This window comes from Mobula birostris, chromosome 12 (genome assembly GCF_030028105.1).
Source record: "Mobula birostris isolate sMobBir1 chromosome 12, sMobBir1.hap1, whole genome shotgun sequence".
Classification (NCBI taxonomy): Eukaryota; Metazoa; Chordata; class Chondrichthyes; order Myliobatiformes; family Myliobatidae; genus Mobula; species Mobula birostris.
The window spans coordinates 94,400,845-94,421,340 of NC_092381.1; the positions used below are offsets into that span (position 1 = coordinate 94,400,845).

The 20,496-nt window shown below is 42.7% G+C and overlaps 1 protein-coding gene across 3 annotated transcripts in view; it reads right to left on the minus strand.

Moving 5' to 3' along the window:
* LOC140206123 (olfactomedin-like protein 2B) overlaps positions 1-17,621 on the minus strand; it is a 76,882-nt gene extending 59,261 nt beyond the window's left edge. For 2 of the 3 annotated variants that reach the window (XM_072274314.1, XM_072274316.1), the window contains exons 1-3: positions 17,178-17,621; positions 16,378-16,641; positions 1,065-1,172 (exon numbers count right to left, since the gene is read on the minus strand). In XM_072274314.1, coding sequence (XP_072130415.1) covers positions 1,065-1,172; positions 16,378-16,641; positions 17,178-17,348 — 543 coding nt within the window. In that variant the 5' untranslated portion in view covers positions 17,349-17,621. The remainder of the gene's footprint in view (positions 1-1,064; positions 1,173-16,377; positions 16,642-17,177) is intronic. The other variant, XM_072274315.1, reaches the window with a different exon arrangement.
* Positions 17,622-20,496: the final 2,875 nt, after the last annotated feature.

Below are 20,496 nucleotides of genomic sequence, written 5' to 3' on the forward strand. Positions count from 1 at the left end.
AATGTGCTGTAATGATTCAAATTGTCATTCAGGAATATAATTTGCAATTGCAGTCTTAACTGCAAATTATTTCTTCCAGGCTGTTTCTGAATCGATTCAAAAGTCACTCACTACCAAACATCAGCAACTTTCTCATCTTGAATGGGATGAGGGAGTTGCTGATACTTTTACAGTAGTTATGTCCTACCAAACTACAGTCACTTATACAAGGCAGGAAAAGACAAGACATGACATTATTTGACAAAATATCAAGCAGTCTTTTGATACCTATCCATCCATCAACAGAGAAAGCATTTTTTTTGTAAAGATGAAGTAATGGGTGACAATTGGACAATTCTATTCTGCTAGTGAAATAGCAAGTGTCTGATAGGCTGAAGGTTCAGATGATTAATTTTCCTTGAATCCAATAAAAGGACAGCACAACTCTCTCAGCAGTTCTTTCAGCCTCCTTTTGTCACTGGGATCTTAAAATTTCTTCCTGTTCAGCCAAATGCCCTTCTTCAGGTTATCTCCATATCACTCTCCAATGGAATGAAATTGTTGCTTCTCCTACCACATGGAAAGGTTCAGTGGACTAGTAGAGATGCATTAGGGAAAGTTAGAGAATTAAAATTGGAGGCAGGATTAGAGGTAATGGGGGAGGGGTTTGCAGGTGTGGCAGGCATGGAAACAAAAGTATAGAAAGATAATGTAGTTGGGTAAAATGAAGTTAGGTTGGAGCGAGTTCATTTGGAGTATTGAGAGCAGCAGAACATATTTAGATTCGGCTTTTCTATGTAGTTCTAAACCAAACCATGACAAAGGCTGAAAGTTGAGACTCAGTGACTCTCACTCTAATTTCCCTCTGTTGTAGAAAACATACCTGCACTGACTTTTATGGCTTAGTGTGGGCCAGCTGTTATGCTCCTGTATGCACTGCACTTACTTCAACAAGCTACAAGAGAATAGGACAGGTCCCATGGAACTATGGTCCTGCTCAAAGTCCTGTTTAAAGTTTTTAAGTCTTGACCTTTAAGACTGAAGGTTGGAAAATATTTGAGTCAAGAAGTAAACAAGTATCTTACCTCTTCCAGTTTTTCAATATGTTTAATGAGTTTGATTGTTACGGACTGCAACTTTAAGAGATCCAATCCAAAGACGGTGCTTTCTAAAAGTTCCATCATCGAGGAGAGCTGTAGACAAAATGAAAACGTGTTGAAGCTATACTTAATTGAAAGTATAAATCACAGGTCACCATCACAAAGTTACACAATCAAACACTAGCCTGGAGACAAACTGGACTAAAGAGAAAATGACATTCTTCTTTGGTATTGCCAACATATATTAAAAGACAATAAGTATTTATCTAATGGTAAAAATTAAGAAATATTAATACTGACCTCCTTCAATAATCATTATAATAAGTGGTTGTAAGAGCTTTGTGGATACTGGAATAGTTAAAACCAGGGTGGCTGCCTGATTTAATGGCTGTGTTGAAGGGAGTAATGTTTGATCCTCATGTAGATGCATGGAAGATGTACTCCATGCCAATACCCAGATTAAAACTGTTGCCTCGTTATGTTCTTCTACAAAATAGCATGTTGGTCATGGCTAGGCCATGTCCCAAACATTGCATCAAGAAAACTCACATTGGGGGTATTAACTTCCTTTATTTCTTCCCTGCCAAGTGCACTTTGTTAGAGATGAGCCCTTTCTGATTTACAAGAATGTTGCCAGGATTGGAAAAAATTAGTAATAAGTGAAGTTTGGAAAGGTTTGTATTGATTTCAATGGACCAGTAGAGGCTAACGGAAGAATTACAGTACCTATAAAAGGTATTCAGCCCCTGGGATGTTTTCACGTTTCATTGTTTTACAACCTTCAATCACAGTGGATTTAATTTGGATTTTTTGACAAAAGGACTCTTTTGTGTCAAAGTGAAAACAAATCTCTACAAAATGACTTAAATTAATTGCAAATATAAAACACAAAATAATTGATTGCATAACTATTCACCCCCTTTAATATGACACACCAAATCATCACTGGTGCAGCCAATTGGTTTTAAAAGTCACATAAGTAGTTCAATGGAAATCTGACTTTGGAAATCTGTTTTTGGAGACCTGTTTGCAATCAAGGTGTTTCAATTGATTGTAGTAAAAATATACCTGCATCTGGAAGGTCCAACTGCTGGTGAGTCAGTATCCTAAACTACAAAAATACACCATGAAGACAAAAGTATACTTGAAACAACTCTGAGAAAAGGTTATCAAAAAGCACATGTCAGGAGGTGGATACAAGAAAATTTCCAAGTCACTGAATATCCCTTGGAGTACAGTTACGTCATTCATCGAAAGAATATGGCACAGCTGTAAATCTGCCTAGAACAGGCCATCCACAAAAACTGAGTGACTGTACGAGAAGGGGACTAGTGGGAGAGGCCACCAAGAGACCTATGACAACTCTGGAGGAGCTACAAGCTTCAGTGGCTGAGATGGGAGAGACTGCACATACAACAACTGTTGCCCAGGTGCTTCAACAGTTGGAACTTTATGGGAGAGGTGCAAAGAGTGGAAAGCCACTGTTGAAAAAAGCTCACATGAAATTCCGGCTAGAGCTTGCCAGAAGGCGTGTGGGAGACTCTGAAGTCAGCTGGCAGAAGGTTCTATGGTCTGATGAAACCACAATTGAGCTTTTTGGCCATCAGATTAATTGCTATGTTAGTTGTAAACTGAACACTACACATCATCAAATACACACCATCCCTACCGTGAAGTATAGTGGTGGCTGCATCATGCTGTGGGGATGCTTCACTGCAGCAGGTCCTAGAAGGCTTGTGAAGGTAGAGAGTAAAATAAATGCAGCAAAATACAGGGAAATCCTGGAGAAAAACCTGATGCAATCTGCAAGAGAACTGTGACTTGGGAGATTTGTTTTCCAGCAAGACAATGGCCCCAAGCATAAAGCCAAAGCTACACAGGAATGGCTTAAAAACAACAAAGTTAATGTCCTGGAGTGGCCAAGTCAGAGTCCAGACATCAATCCAATTGAGAATATGTGGCTGTACTTGAAAAGGGCTGTTTACTCACAATCCCCATGCAATCTGACAGAGCTTGAGTAGCTTTGTAAAGAAGAATGGGGAAAAATTGCAGTGTCTAGATGTACAAAGCTGTAAGAGACCTACCTACACAGACTCAAAGCTGTTAATTGCTACCAAAGGTGCATTAACTAAATACTGACTTGAAGGGGGTGAATACTTAAGTAATTAATTATTTTGTGTTTGAGATTTTTAATGAATTTAAATCACTTTGTAGAGATCTGTTTTCACTTTGACACACAAAAAAGTATTTTTCTGTTGATCAGTATCAAAAAAGCCAAATTAAATCCACTGTGATTCAATATTGTAAAACAATAAAACACGAGAACTTCCGAGGGGGTGAATACTTTTTATTGGCACTATAATTAAAGTGAAAAAAATAATGAAGGCCCTAGACTGGGGAAATGGGAAGGATCTATTTGCTTTAGCAAAACTGTAAAAAAAAAACAAATGTTAGGAGGAAGGTGAAGGAATGAATATTTTTCATCCAGCAGCTAGAAGGGATCTGGAACTGACTATCCAATAGGGGAGGCAGCAACCATCATCTCATTAAAAAGTAGTTGGATGTGTAATAAAGAAATGTAAGCCGAAGAGACACAGAATTAGTCCTGGAAGTGGGATCAAACTGGATGGTTTCTTCAGTCAACAGAGACAGAATGGGCCAAATGGCCTTCTTATTGTGTATCTTTTTCCTTCTCTCTTTCTCCCTGTTTTGTTCCTGTTCTTGGCATTTTTTTCCCTTTTCCTTTGTTTATTTTCTCTGGCATCGACATTATAGACACCCCAACCCCAGTTTATAATATGAACTAAATTTCACATCATCAGCAAATTATCTGCATGAGCTCAGCTCAGTTTTGCCCACATACGGTTGTGAATTAGAACATTATTTTCTGGTTGCTAAACATCCCTGAGGATTTGAGAGGTCCACACGTCAGTAAATGAAGTGATTCATTGCTGATCTCTATTGGTAATGCATGAATTTGGGCTCCATCTGGCTGTTGCCTCTAGTCTGGTGGCACGTTTGTTGTACTTAAGATAATGGTGTTGCTAACAAGGCCAGTCCCTAATTTCACTCAGAGATCACGGTGAACTACTGCTACCTGCTGAACTCTTATGGTGCAATTACTTCAACCATGCTGTCATTTAGGAAGTTTCCAGGATTATGATTCACTTACAGTGAAGGATGGCACAACTGCAGTTTGATGAAAGGTCATCATCCTGAAACATTAACACAGATGCTGCCCGACCTACTGAATATTACTAGCAATATTTGCGTAATGTCCCATATTTAATGTTTGCTTTAAGTGAAGTCAGTTAATCTGGAGCATAAAAACAAACACTTGCTCCAGGGGTCTTTTTTTCCTTGCTCCAAATTACAGCATTGCAGACTTTTGTTTTTGGTGGAATCTTGCAAAACCCATGAAGAAACGACTCTCTTGCAAAGTGGACATGGAATATTGGAGATCAATTAATTTATAATTAAGGGGTGCCTACAGTGCAAGATAAATGTCTGTACCTCAATGCAAGAAGCATCAGGAACAAAGGTGATGAACTGACAGCTTGGATACATACATGGAATTATGATGTAGTGGCCATTACAGAGACTTGGCTGGCACTAGGGCAGGAATGGATTCTCAATATTCCTGGATTTCAGTGCTTTAAAAGGGATAGAGAGGGTGGAAAAAGGGGAGGATGGGTGGCATTACTGGTCAGGGATACAATTACAGCTACAGAAAGGGTGGGTAATGTAGCGGGATTCCCTTTTGAGTCAGCATGGGTGGAAGTCAGGAACAGGAAGGGAGCAGTTACTCTATTGGGGGTATTCTATAGGCCCCCTGATAGCAGCAGAGATACAGAGGAGCAGATTGGGAGGCAGATTTTGGAAAGGTGCAAAAATAACAGGGTTATTATCATGGGTGACTTTAACTTCCCTAATATTGATTGGCACCTCATTAGTTCCAAGGGTTTAGATGGGGCAGAGTTTGTTAAGTGTGTCCGGGACAGATTCCTGTCACAGTATGTGGACAGCCCGACCAGGCGGAATGCCATACTAGATCTAGTATTAGGTAATGAACCGAGTCAGGTCACAGATCTCTCAGTGGGTGAGCATCTGGGGGACAGTGACCACCACTCCCTGGCCTTTAGCATCATCATGGAAAAGGATAGAATCAGAGAGGACAGGAAGTTTTTTAATTGGGGAAGGGCAAATGATGAGGCTATAAGGCTAGAACTTGCAGGTGTGAATTGGGATGATGTTTTTGCAGGGAAATGTACTATGGACATGTGGTCGATGTTTAGAGATCTCTTGCAGGATGTTAGGGATAAATTTGTCCTGGTGAGGAAAATAAAGAATGGTAGGGTGAAGGAACTATGGGTGACAAGTGAGGTGGAAAATTTAGTCAGGTGGAAGAAGGCAGCATACATGAGGTTTAGGAAGCAAGGATCAGATGGGTCTATTGAGGAATACAGGGAAGCAAGAAAGAAGCTTAAGCAGGGGCTGAGAAGAGCAAGAAGGGGGCATTAGAAGGCCTTGGCAAGTAGGGTAAAGGAAAACCCCAAGGCATTCTTCAATTATGTGAAGAACAAAAGAATGACAGGAGTGAAAGTGGGATTGCTTAGAGATAAAGGTGGGAAGCTGTGCCTGGAGGCTGTGGAAGTCAGCGAGGTCCTCAATGAATACTTCTCTTCGGTATTCACCAATGAGAGGGAACTTGATGAAGGTGAGGACAATATGAGTGAGGTTGATGTTCTGGAGCATGTTGAATATTAAGGGAGAGGAGGTGTTGGAGTTGTTAAAATACATTAGGATGGATAAGATCCCGGGCCCTGACGGAATATTCACCAGGCTGCTCAACGAGGCAGAGGGAGAGATTGCCGAGCCTCTGGCTAGGATCCTTACGTCCTCGTTGTCCACGGGAATGGTACTGGAGGATTGGAGGGAGGCGAATGTTGTCCCCTTGTTCAAAAAAGGTAGTAGGGATAGTACGGGTAATTATAGACCAGTGAGCCTTACATCTGTGGTGGGAAAGCTATTGGAAAAGATTCTTAGAGATAGGATCTCTGGGCATTTAGGGAATCATGGTCTGATCAGGGAAAGTCAGCATGGCTTTGTGAAGGGCAGATCATGTCTAACAAGCCTGATAGAGTTCTTTGAGGAGGTGACCAGGCATATAGATGAGGGTAGTGCAGTGGATGTGATCTATATGGATTTTAGTAAGGCATTTGACAAGGTTCCACACAGTAGGCTTATTCAGAAAGTCAGAAGGCATGGGATCCAGGGAAGTTTGGCCAGTTGGATTTAGAATTGGCTTGCCTGCAGAAGGCAGAGGGTCGTGGTGGAGGGAGTACATTCAGACTGGAGGATTGTGACTAGTGGTGTCCCACAAGGATCTGTTCTGGGACCTCTATTTTTCGTGATTTTTATTAACGACCTGGATGTGGGGGTAGAAGGGTGGGTTGGCAAGTTTGCAGACGACACAAAGGTTGGTGGTGTTGTAGATAGTCGAGAGGATTGTCGAAGATTGCAGAGAGACATTGATGGGATCCAGAAGTGGGCTGAGGAGTGGCAGATGGAGTTCAACCTGGAGAAGTGTGAAGTAGTACACTTTGGAAGGACAAACTCCAAGGTAGAGTACAAAGTAAATGGCAGGATACTTGGTAGTGTGGAGGAGCAGAGGGATCTGGGGGTACATGTCCACAAATCCCTGAAAGTTGCCTCACAGGTGGATAGGGTAGTTAAGAAAGCTTATGGGGTGTTAGCTTTCATAAGTCGAGGGATAGAGTTTAAGAGTTGCGATGTAATGATGCAGCTCTATAAAACTCTGGTTAGGCCACACTTGGAGTACTGTGTCCAGTTCTGGTCACCTCACTATAGGAAGGATGTGGAAGCATTGGAAAGGGTACAGAGGAGATTTACCAGGATGCTGCCTGGTTTAGAGAGTATGCATTATGATCAGAGATTAAGGGAGCTAAGGCTTTACTCTTTGGAGAGAAGGAGGATGAGAGGAGACATTATAGAGGTGTACAAGATAATAAGAGGAATAGAGAGAGTGGATAGCTAGCGCCTCTTCGCCAGGGCACCACTTCTCAATACAAGAGGACATGGCTTTAAGGTAAAGGGTGGGAAGTTCAAGGGGGATATTAGAGGAAGGTTTTTTTTACTCAGAGAGTGGTTGGTGTGTGGAATGCACTGCCTGAGTCAGTGGTGGAGGCAGATACACTAGTGAAGTTTAAGAGACTACTAGACAGGTATATGGAGGAATTTAAGGTGGGGGCCTATATGGGAGGCAGGGTTTGAGGGTCAGCACAACATTGTGGGCCGAAGGGCCTGTACTGTGCTGTGCTATTCTATGTTCTATGTTCTAAATGACCCATAAACGTATTGTTGATATTGAAGTGGGATACAAGCTGGAGAACTCACTTGCTCTTCATCAAAAAGTGAATTGAAATCTTCACTAACAGCTAAGGAAGCACATGGGGTTTGGCTTAATTTGACAGATGTAATTAAAATGGAACAAATGTTAGAAAATAACAAATGATTGAAAGGCTGGAATCACAAATCACTAATAAACTTTTGCCATGCAGAAGAAGAAAAGTGAGAGGTCACAGTTCCCTATGTTGACAGTTCTACTGATCAAGTAGCAAGCACGATGTTACTTTAGACCTAATATATAACGCTTCAGAATGAATTAGGAATTAAATTTCATCAATGCAAATGTTTTCTTTAAACTGTATTTCCATTGTGAAAAAGAATTACGAAATAAGAAACACCACTATCTTCATTACAGAACTTCACAGATTCAGCTAATTCACCACCTCCTGCCATCAAAAATAATCAACACACCAACATGCTGTATTATTTCTCACTGATATTTTTATTGTTGGTATCATATTCCATCTGACTCGAAAACAATTTTTATGGGAATGATACTCTGACAGCATTGATTGCCTTCACAATAGCCAGTGTCAACAAACCAGTTACCCACTGAGAATAACTATTGATCATTAATCCTATCACTTTCTGTGACCTGCTGTGTGTTAAATGGCATCCATCTTCCCCAAAGTAACAACAATAACTGTCCAATGTAATTTACTGCACAAGAAAAGCAGTGGGATATTTCTGAAATAGTGTTTCATTAATTCAGCGTCTTTCTTTTCTCTTTTTTGTGTTCCCTGGATTATTCTTCCAGCTCTTGAGTGAGTAAATGACAGCAACACACACAAAAAAAATGCTGATGAATGCAGCAGGCCAGGCAGCACCTATAGGAAGAGGTACAGTCGACGTTTCAGCCGAGACCTTTTGTTAGGACTAACTGAAAGAAGAGATATTAAGAGTTTTGAAAGTGGGAGGGGGAGGGGGAGATCCGAAATGATAGGAGAAGACAGGAGGGGGAGGGATGGAGCTAAGAACTGGAAAGTTGATTGGCAAAATGAATATGAGGCTGGAGAAGGGAGAGGATCAAGGGACAGGTGGGACAGGAGTCCCAGGGAGAAAGAAAGGGGGAGGGGGAAGCCCAGAGGATGGGCAAGGAGTATAGTGAGAGGGACAGAGGGAGAAAAAGGAGAGAGAAAATAAATAAATAACGGATGGGTTACAAAGGGGAGGTGGGGCATTAGAGAAGTCAATGTTCATGCCGCTAACTTCCGTTAATGCCCCACCTCCCCTTCGTACCCTATCTGTTATTATTAATTTTTTTCTCGCTCTCCTTTTTCTCCCTCTGTCCCTCTCACTATACTCCTTGCCCATTCTCTGGGCTTCCCCCCTCCCCCTTTCTTTCTCCCTAGGCCTCCCGTCCCATGATCCTCTCCCTTCTCCAGCCTCATATTCCTTTTGCCAATCAACTTTCCAGTTCTTAGCTCCATCCCTCCCCCTCCTGTCTTCTCCCATCATTTCGGATCTCCCTCTCCCACTTTCAAATCTCTTACTATATCTTCTTTCAGTTAGTCCTGACGAAGGGTCTGTACCTCTTTCCATAGATGCTGCCTGGCCTGCTGCGTTCACCAGCATTTTTTTGTGTGTGTTGCTTGAAATTCCAGCATCTGCAGATTTCCTCGTGTTTGCATTTTTAAAATGAGAGCAACAATTTATTTGTTTTGTTCTCCTTTTAAATGACATTAAAAATGTTATTTTGGTTTTTATTGGTGTTAATGACCATCTCATTTGTGGTTGCCAAAACAATACTAAACAAAGACCTGTTCATTCAATATCATAGTCTATTCTTGAGAACATAAATACCTTGCACAAGTTGGTGGGATGAAAGTGAATTGCAAAGTGGACATAAAAGAGAGTACAAAGAGATGTCAACAGGCTAAGTGAGTAGGCAAAGACATGGGGCATTGGTGCATTATGGGAAAATGTGAAATTATCCATTTTGTATGGAAGAATTAAACAGCATATTGTCAAAATGATGAAAGACTGCCAAACTCTGAGATGCAAGGGGCTAGGGAGTTCTAGTGCATGATTTGCCAAAGGCAAGTAATTAGCTAACAACATAATTGTTTATTGCAAAGGGAAACTGAATTCAAATGTATGAAAATTATACTTTAGTTCAGATTCAGACCTATTTTATCAAATGTACATGAAAACATACAGTGAAATGTTTCGTTTGAACTAACAACCAACACACCTCAGGATGTGCTGGGGCAGCTCACAAGTGCCACCAATATAGCAAGCCCACAATGCTAGTTGAACAACACAGAACACAACAGACAACGAAACAACAACAACAAAAAAAAAACCTTTCCACTCTCCCAACCTCCCTCACACCCACACAACCCTGCAACTCTCGGACAAGTCTCCAAGACTCCAGGCTTCAACCACTGGTTTATGACTTCCAAGCTTCTTGTCAATCTCTGGGCTTCAATCTTCAGTATCGACCCTTAGACTCAAACCACACGCGCTCGAACTCTGAGTGCGTCAACTGACCGGCCCTCATGCTCACATGGAAATGCGCCGACCTGGGACATCCCAAATACCATGGATGTCCTTCATCCTACACCCACATTGATGACCTTTTTAGCGCGGAGCAGAGGTCTGGGCTCTGAATATGTTTTTCCCATATTCACATTGCTGGTCTTTCGAGCATGGACTAGAGGCCCCAATTCCAGATGTCCTTTGTCACCCATCCACATTATTGGCCCACAAACGCAGAGCGCAGAATGGAGGCCTGACCTCTAATTCCTCCACATCCCTGTCCCCAAACCCTACATCATTGTCCCTAATCCCTATCCTGATCCCCAAATCTCCTGTCACCAAAACCTTCCTCATGAAATTAAAAAGCACGAGACACGATCCCGACAGAGACAGCAACTCACCGCCATCTTGACGTTATAGGACATTGGAATACAATGTACATATTGGTCCGTTTATTTAAGGAAGGACATTAGTGCATTGTATGCAGTTCAAAGAAGACGGATGGACTCAGCTTGCATTTGTTGGAGTTTAGAAGCAACTTGATTAAAATGTACAAAATCCTGAGGTGTTTTTTCTAAATAGGTATAGAGGGGATGCTTGCTTCATGGGGGAATGAATATTGATAGGTAACTTTAAAAAAAGGGACTCCTTACAGGTATTTTAATACGTGATCATAAGGCTCTTAAGTGACATTGACACCCATTAAGACTGAATATTTTAAGGAAGAGATGGATAGACAAATGATCACCAAGGTGGTGAAAGGTTACCACAAGTAGAAAGGAATGTGATTACAATCTGATCTCCTGTCATTTTATTTCAAATGCCAGAGTTGTCTATAATACGCCATGTTTCTCATCTTTACTTATGACTTACAAAGGGCTCAGTGGTCTCTCTATCGTCGTTGTGGCTATCCCTTGAGGTCGAGAATGACGTTCTTCATTCTGTTGATCTACTTATGGGCTCTCAAGTGGCTTATGAGTCCAATCTTGGCTTTGAAAGTTCTTCCGCATTCAGAACAGGTAGTTCCAGATGGCAGATCGGGCTTTGGTTGTTGCTGCCTCTCTTTCCATTTTCTTCTCTTTTCTTCTAACTCTGCATATCTGTTGGCTTCGAAAGTTGCTGTTCCTTCTCGGATGATGGCTTGCCAGAGTTTCCTGTCCTTGGCATTGGTTTCCCAATTGTTGATGTTGATGTTACATTTCTTCATGTTGGCTTTTAAGACATATTTGAATCTCTTCTGTTGTCCGCCTCTTTTATGTTTGCCTTCATTAAACTGGGATTAGAAGATTTGTTTCGGCAGACGTTCGTCTTTCATCTGAACAACATGACCACTCCATCTTAGTTGGTTCTTGATGACGTAGGCTTCAATGCTTGTTGTTTTTGCTTCATTTAGCACACTGACGTTGGTTCTTCTATCTTCCCAGCTGACATTTAAGTTGTTTCAAAGACAGCATTGATAGAACTTTTCAAGTGCCTTCAGATGTCGTTGGTATGTTGTCCAGGTTTCTGATGCATACAGGAGCGTTGGGATTACCACTGTTTTGTACACTAACATTTTGGTGTCTGTTTGGATGTCACAATCATGAAAGACTCTTGTTCGGAGACATCCAAAAGCTGTTCCAGTGCATTTAAGACGATGTTGGATCTCGTCATTAAGGTCGACATCGGAGGAGAGGTGACTTCCAAGATACATTAACTGGTCAACATTTTCCAGGGTTGTTTCGGCAAGCTGAAATGATGGTTCTATCCGATTTGTCTCAATTGGTGACGGTTGATAGGTGATCTGAGTCTTCTTGGAATTGATGATAAGTCCAAGTTTCGTGTATGCACAGTTGAAGGTAGTCAGAATCTGTTGTAGGTGATTTTCTGAAAGAGCTGCGTATTGGAACTCGATGAGGGAACTCGTGGATATCTTTGTTTTGGATGTGAGATGGGCAAGATTGAAAAGTCTGCCATCTGTTCTGTAGACAATTTCGATTCCTGGGGGTAGGTCGTCCTTGATAATGTAGATGATTGTCGCAATGAAGATGGTGAACAAAGTTGGGGCAATCACGCATCCCTGTTTTACTCCTGATCTAACTTGAAAAGACTCACAGTTACTATTGCTGACCATGACTGTGGCAAGCATGCCATCGTGGAGGAGCCTCAGGATTCAAATGAACTTTTCAGGGCATCCATAGGTGGATAGGACATCCCATAGGAGTTCCCTTGATACCGAGTCAAAGGCTTTGGTGAGGTCAATGAATGCCATGTACAAAAGTTGAAGTTGTTCACAACATTTTTCTTGTAGTTGTCGCATTGTGAAGATCATGTCAATTGCTCCACGTGATGGTCTAAAACCAGCTTGTGTCTCCAGAAGGATCTTCTCAGCTAAAGGCTTGAGCCGGTTGTTCATGATGCGGGTGAGGATCTTGCCTGCTGTTGCTAACAGGGAAATTCCACGATAATTTCTGTATTCGGATCGATCGCCTTTCCTTTTGTAGATGGTAATGATTGCTGAGTCTCTAAGGTCTTCGCCCTGTGTCTCTCTATGCCCACTCTCAGAACAACTCCTTCAATCCAATTCATCCTCTTATTTCCCAGTAGCTTAGTTTCACCTATGTGTCCATCATCGCCAGCCTGAATTTCCTACCACCCACTGAAATATTGGGGAAAATGTATAGCGACCAACTTGTGAAGAAACCGGAGTATCAGGGAAACCCACACAGTCACAGGGAGAACACAAAAGTTCCACACTGCCAACACCTAAGAATAGCATCAGACTCGGGGTAATTGGAACTGTGAGGAATAACTACCCTTAATCTAGTCTCAAAGAAACAAGTTTTTCTCATGTGGTAGTCAGGAACAAGGAGTCTGGGGGAAAATTTGGAGCTATAGAGCAATAACTTATTCAATGAATTGTTTCACATTTTGAATTAGTAAATTAACATTCACCTGTGGATCTGGTAGTATGTTGGTGCAGAGTTATCAAACACAACAAATGCTTTGGCCCTAATTTTTGAAGATCACCATCTTATTGCATTCACCATCTCTGTGGTTTCCTAACAGATGCCTAAATAAACACTATTTATGAGTATGGTGTTTGGTTGACCTTCCCCAAGGTTAGGTCGGAAGGGAAAGGGTAATGGACTACATCACTCCAGCATCCAGTTTCAAACTCCAGCCCTGGCCAAAACATTAAAATGGTGCAATTAAACACTGACTGAACAGCAACTGATCTTTCAGATTCAATAGCTTCTCTCTTGTGAGTTGCTTTCTGTGAACCTCTCAACTATCTTGGAGTCAGGATATCATCTTGATTGCAATGCATTATCTGGCCTTCTTTCAGATAACTTGGCTGATAGCCAGTGGTGGGGGGTGGGGGGGATGGTTTCTAGAGTCTGATGATACCCCATATTCTTGGAACAATCCATAGCCTTCCCGAGGCACACCTTACAAAAATAAAGGACATTGAACATTCTTCAATTGGTAACACAAAACACAAAGACAAATCAATAAAGTAAGAAAAAGAACTCCAGTTGAATGGCTTCCAACGACAGAAGGTTTTCGCAGCTGTCAAAGTGGAAGTGGAACACGAGGATGCCAGAGAATGAAACACCCTTATGCATAGTTCCACAGTGTGTCTAGTTGGACTTTGTTCATGTTTCCAGGCTCCAAGTACATAATTGGAACTGATGAAAGGATTGTGGTTGGATTTATGGAGGCCTTTCTCAGTGATTCCTGAGTAATACTTTGCAGCTATGCCAGCTATACTAGCTTGCTGCTCCTGGGTTCCTTTAGCATACTGCATTTACTATGACTTTCCTTTCTGTGTTTCTCTCTTCTGAAGAAATAACCGTTGAGTTAATGCCCGCAAGCAACCCTCATGTGATGCCAACACAACATTGCCCTGGTTTGTTGAATGATTGTGCATGTTGCACTTCTTGACTACTGCAGCATCATACTGTACTTCCAAAGCAGTCTGTCTGTTCCAGCTATGTTTGTTTTCTATCCCATTTCAGGGGTGCTTCGTCAACTGTGGTCATTATAGTGACAATCCCTACAGAGAGTCCAGTACATTCCAATTCAGTTTAACCCTGAACAACAGTGACAAACTGAAGCCACTAATCTGATTTACAGACAAAGTGTTACAGTGAATACTTATTAAAAATAATTGGCTACTGGTTGTGGAAATGGATCTCACATACAATATAGATTACAAACACCAGGAATAAATGGATTTTGTTCATTCACCTGATTTTTCTCTCTTGCTGAGAGATTGATTAGAAATCTTTTCATAAGATGTCTACAGATCTATTTTTGTTTCACATGTCTGTGCAGACTTTGGTTTCTGGACTGTTTAGCTGGTAAACTTGGACATTAAGAGCTTAAAGACAATTATAAGTTTTGGTGACAATTTTAAGTTTTGGCTAGTGCTTTACCTGTTGTGGTACTATCGTTGGGTCTTTTTTATGGTTTATTGAGATCAAGTTTTCAAAGACGACCTTTCACACCAAAGGCAATAGACCCAGATCAGACATGTTGAACTTGTACCATCTATAAACAGAATTGTGCATGAAAAAAAAAACAAACTGCTGGAGGAATTCACTGGGTTGAGCAGTAGCTGTTGAGAATCAGGAATTGTTGACCCTGCATTGGGTCTTGAACCTAAAAATCAACAATTGTTTCTATTGTCCCCATCCCCACCTTAAGAGATACTCAATAATCTTTTGCAAAATAGGTCAGAAACAAGGTTGTCCATCCCGATCAATTCCTCAGTCAGTTTTAGCATCATTGGACTGCATCAAGTTGATGATTCCAAGAATTCCTGAATGTACTTTACAGCTTGTCCTTAGCCATCAGCTAAGGTGTAACTTCCCAATGTGAAAAGGACATATTCGAGGGAGCTTTGGGAAGATTCTTTAGAAGGCACAAAGGATTTCCGTTCAAACAGTTCTACCGGATACTACTTTCTGTCTGGCCATATTCCCAAAGGGAAATAAGAGAAAAGTGAACTCATTCTTCAATTTAGCAAAACTCTAGTTCAGGTCAAATTTATAACATAAAGTATATTTCCATACTTTTCTGTGATTTAGAACACTAAGCCATTAGACTGAAATGGAGCTCAATGTTGACAGTTGAGTTTGTTTTTGTATGAAATTGTTTACTCACACTGAAAATCTTTCATTATGAGTAACTTCCCATCTATATAACTGTTGTCGGGTTCACCTCCATATGAATTATCTCTTTATCTCACCTTCCACTTGACAGCATGCAAGCCTCTATATACTCCTCCTCCCCTTTGTGATATTATTCTTTTGAGTCAGTAAGGCCAGATGGTGGCTGCTCCTCCTGCACCTGTTTGCTGCCCCATCACAGTTGTTTCTGTGATCCTCCCCCACACTTTTTATTCATTTCCAATTTAACTCCTAGTTATGGACAGTTCTCAGGAATGGAACCCTGTCCTAACTGTTTGTAACTTTCTTATCGTTAGCACTGAGCCCCACTGCACTGGTAACCATTTTATGTAACCTGCCTTAAACTTGCTTGTGGAATTAGATTGCAAATGTTTACAAGGTACATCTAGCCTCTGAAGTTTGTTTTGGGGTAGTGGAGGTATAATTTGTCCATCTGTGCTGATCACCCCATCCTTGACTAAGCTGTTCCACCGTGAACACGATCTGTTATGAGTCAACATGATGCTTTTAGATCAGGTCATGTATAGCACATACCTCCACGCACCGCTCAGGTGTGTTTCTGGGGTACAGGGGCTAGTGACCTCGTGCCTGTTATTTTTTTTGTGTTCTATCGCTGAGCAGCAGCGAACCATCTGATTGGCCTATCAGAGTTCTCTTTGGGAACTAGTTGACTTGATCAGCATTTCTGATCTGACTATTGTTCATAATTGCACTTAATAAAAAAAAGCAGGAATTAATATCTGGGGAGAAGAGGAGATGTGGAAGTGGTTGCAAGCTGCAGGTTCCTCACATCCAGAACACTTTAGTACAGCTAGTAGAGCACTGCAGCATAGAAACGAGCCCTTTGGCCCATCTAGTCTGTGCCAAACTATTAATCTGCCTAGTTAAACAAATGCACGCTGTGGGGGGAGGACCGTGAGCCAAAGGATTTACTTTTCATATGATGTCAGGTGGCGACCATGCATGGTGTTGCACCCGACTAACAGCTGGCGGTTGGAAAGGGCGGGGGGAGTTCTTAGGTGACGGCACGCCAATCCTGCTGGTGGGAGATGTGATCAATCGATGTCGTGGATCACTTCCAGAGACTGGTGCCACCGTGAAGAATGTGTGTCCCTTTCTCCCTGCCTTCCAGTACCCACTTTTCCCAAGCAGACGCCCTCTCCTCACAACCCCGGTACTTGCTTGCCAACACAGCCAGCCTCACAACCAACCTTGAATCCGCCGCCCGCCGCCTCCCGGGGCTTCTGCAATCTGATTGGCTGGTGGCAGGGACCGAGCGCCGAGGGCGGGGCGAGGCAGGTACATTTACAGTGCGGGCCCGAGCTGACGGTTTCTATCGTGTACGAGTCCTCCGAGCTGCCGGTTCCTTCCTCTACCCGGCGGCAGGCGTCCCGGCCCAGGGGTCTAAACACACATTGGCAGCGGCAACTCGAGCCCTCGGACACGGCTTTCAGTTTGTCATCGTCCCATAGCAACTAGAGGCAAGCGAACAACAAGTTCGTGAGTTAAGGGACACATAGAAATATATACAGTGAAACGCCGCACTAATGATTGGCTGTAATAAGTAGCCATATAGTCAGCTCTACGCAGTTAATTAACGCAATAAGTTTTTTTTGGATAGAAGTTTATTAGCAGCTTACCTCTGCGTACTTGGTTAAACGATTGAATAACATGTATCGGTCTCTTTGAATAAAGATGCGCCACAGGAGAACAGTGTCAGGGGTCTCAGAGACAAGAGGTATCCGACTCTCCCTCTCTCCGCTATACGAACTCAGTAATAAATGTACTGAATGGCTTTGTACTTGAAATGAAAACGGCATCGTGGTGCTGCATGAAAACTCAGCGTTGCAACTCTGCAACATAGTCATCAGGTTTGTTTACAAATATCTGACTGACTCACATACATCATTACCTCCTTGCAACAAAACCAAAACTGAAGTCGTCCGGTTGTGTTGCCTGCCCTCCCCCACCTTTACCTTTAGCTAATTTATTAATAGAGTGTTGATCTTACCTCTGACGGGGTGTTGTCCTGCTTCTCAGGTTGAGGAGCTGTTGTCCTCGTTTGAGTCTCATCCTTCGATTCCTCCCAAGCATCTGGTGTCGGTTTGGGAGATTTCCTGGTGGGGTTGCGGAGACCGCTGCACAGAAGGAAGCCCAAGGCGAAGACTGCTCCCAACAGCATCTTCGCCGGCTCCTTGCACCTCGCCCTCGCCGGAGATGTCTGCCTGTTCGAGGCGTTGGCAGGATTTGTCAGATCCAGCTGACAGTTGCCAGCAATTGCAGGAAACGGGTGCGGATTTCCCCCCAAAATCAGCAAGATCAAGGCTATCGCGCAAAACTGAGAGGCTAGCCTGCTTTTTCAACGAGCGAATGGGGGCGGGAAGCTAATTGTGTATAATATTGGGCTGCCCCTCACAGCAAGAGAGAGGGAGTGCTCACTTCTCGTTTGCGACTGATTTGGGTATCTCGTTGTTTGTAGCCGAGTGGCTGAATGGAGCGAGAGAATCTAGGTGGAGTCAGCATTCTGCTGGTGGGGTGGGGAGGGGGGTGCGTGGGATGGGGAAGGCGGGATCGGTCAGATTTTAAGTCTTTCTGAATAAAACATAGAAGCAGCGAAGAGGGGTTCAAAAAACCAAGGATAATGTCTCACTTACCATTTGGCAACATTCAGAACTCACGCGCCGACAGAAACTCCACCTCTGCTGTACTGTATTTTAGTTTTTCCTTAGATGGAAGGGCATATTGTACAACATCATGCCGTGGCTTTTAATTATCTTGCTCAATGTTTTAACTGTGTGACTGAAGTGTTAAAAACGTTTCAAGAGGATAGCTTCAGTACCCAGACAAGATAAGCAGACCTTGGTAGCTCAAGGAAGAAACTGGGAGAGAGCTTGACATTTTCTCCCACAAATGATGTTCCTGAGATTATTTTAGGTTTTAGCACAAAAGAAGACCATAAGATATAGGAGCAGAATTAGGGCCATTTGGCCCATCAAGTGGAGAGAATCCACAGGAGGTTCACAAGGATGATTCTGGGAATGAAGGGGTTAACATATGGGGATTGTTTGGCAGCTTTGGGCCCGTACTCACCAGAATTTAGAAGAATGTGTGGGGATCTCATTGAAAGGACTAGATAGGAGAGGATGTTTCCCATGGTGGGGGTATGCAGAACAGGATGGCACAGCCTCAAAATTGAGGGGTGACCTTTTAGAACAGAGGTAAGGAGATTTTTTTTTGCCAGAGCATAGTGAATCTATGGAATGCTCTACCACAGACTGTGGTGGAGACCAAGTCCGTAGGTATATTTAGGGTGGAAGCTGATAGTTTCCTGATCGGTCAGGGCATCAAGGCAGGTGTATGGGGTTGAGTGGGATCACCATGATGAAATGGCGGAGCAGACTCAATGAGCTGAATGGCCTTATGGTCTAAGTCTGCTCTGCCATTTCATCATGGCTGATTCATTTCCTTTTCAGCCCCAATCTCCTGCCTTCTCCCCATAACCCTTCATGCCCTGACTAATGACGAATCTATCAAACTCTGCCTTAAATGCACCTCCACAGCCACCTAGGGTAATGAATTCCACAGATTCACCACTCTCTAGCTAAAGAAATCCCTCCTCATCTCTGTTCTAAATGGACATCCATCTATTCTGAGGCTGTGCCTTCTGGTCTTAGACTCCCCTACCATAGGAAATACTCTCTTCACATCCATTCTCTTGAGGCCATTCAAAATTCAATAGGTTTCATTGGGATTCCCCCCCCCCCCACCACTCTTCTGAATTCCAGTGAATACAAGCCCAAACCCCAGAGCCATCAGTTGGTTGTCATATGGTAACTCTTTCATTCCTGGAATCATTCCTGTGAACATCCTCTGAATCCTCTCCAATGTCAGCACATCCTTTCTTATATAAGGGGCCCAAAACTGTTCACAATACTCCTAGTGGGGTAAACTACCTTCAGATACCCCAGCATTTGAGATGGTTTGGACCCAAGTGCTGCGGTATCTGAAGCAAGGTTCAAGACAGGATTTCAAACTGGATTTGAGCTCAAAGCAAATACTAGACGATATCACTTATGATTGAGCGCTGCACCTCAGTTCAGCTGTTCCTTAAATAGAATTCTTGTTGCCAAAACATGATTACCTATTAGTGAGACCATCCTGAACCCTTAAAAGGGCCGCACCAGCTATCTGTACTCTGAGGAGTTAGAGCATCTGAATCCAGGAAGCTGGTGTGGTTGGGAGCATCTTGCAACATTTTGGGTGTTCCAGTGCTTTGCAGTCTCTGAGAGGATTCCGGGAGGCAGAGGTAGTGAGCACAGGCAGGTTGTGTGATGGGGCGTAAACCAATGTTCGGTTCCATTCCGCTGATTAAAGCCTCCGTTGTTCACTGATTAAAGCGACAAGGGAGATTGAAACATTGAGGTCAATGTGCAAGTTTGGAGATTGTTTGGGTGCTTCAACGCTCTGCGGTCTCTGAGAGGTTTCCGGGAGGTGGAGGCAGCGTGCGTGAACTTTGTGGCAGGTAGGCTGTGGGGCAGAACACAAGCGATGTTTGACTCCATTTCGCCAATTAAAGCTTCCATTGTGCACCAATTAAAGCAATGAGGAAGACTGAAGTGCTGAGGCACGTGTGGGGGGTAAGTGCCAGCTGCCTGTCTCTGCTACGTTACTGGAGAGGGGAGAGCCTGCTGCTGTACCCAGAGTATGTTACCCAGATTTTCTACGTTTTGGATGTGGGCTTGGACTATAGTCTTATATTCAGTCTTATGGTTTATTATATGCTGTGTTTTTCACCCAATCTTTCTCATCTTTTTTGGAATGAAGGAGAGTCTGGGGGTCGATATACCTGTTCTCTTTTTGTTCAGTTTTTTTTGTGCAGGGGGAGGGATTTTGGGAATGATGTGCCTGTTCCATTTTGTTCATTTATTTGTGTGGGGAGTTGGGATTTGAGGACTGATGATCATGCTGCCTTTCTTTCTTGGTTTCGTGGCTATCCGGAGAACAAGAATTTCAGAGTTGTACACTTTGATAATAAATGAACCTTTGAACCTTTTACTTCTTCTACCAAAGTGTATGACCAAATGCTTCCTGACACTGTATTCCATATGCCACTTCTTTGCCCATTCTCTCAATCTAAGTTCTTCTGCAGCATCTCTGTTTCCTCAACACTACCTGCCCATCCACCTATCTTTGTATTGTCCACACACTTGGCCACAAAACCATCAATTCTGTCGTCCAAATAATTGATATACAGTGCCTATAAAAAGTATTCACCACCCCCCCTGGAAGTTTTCATGTTTTATAGTTTTATAACATTGAATCAAAGTTGA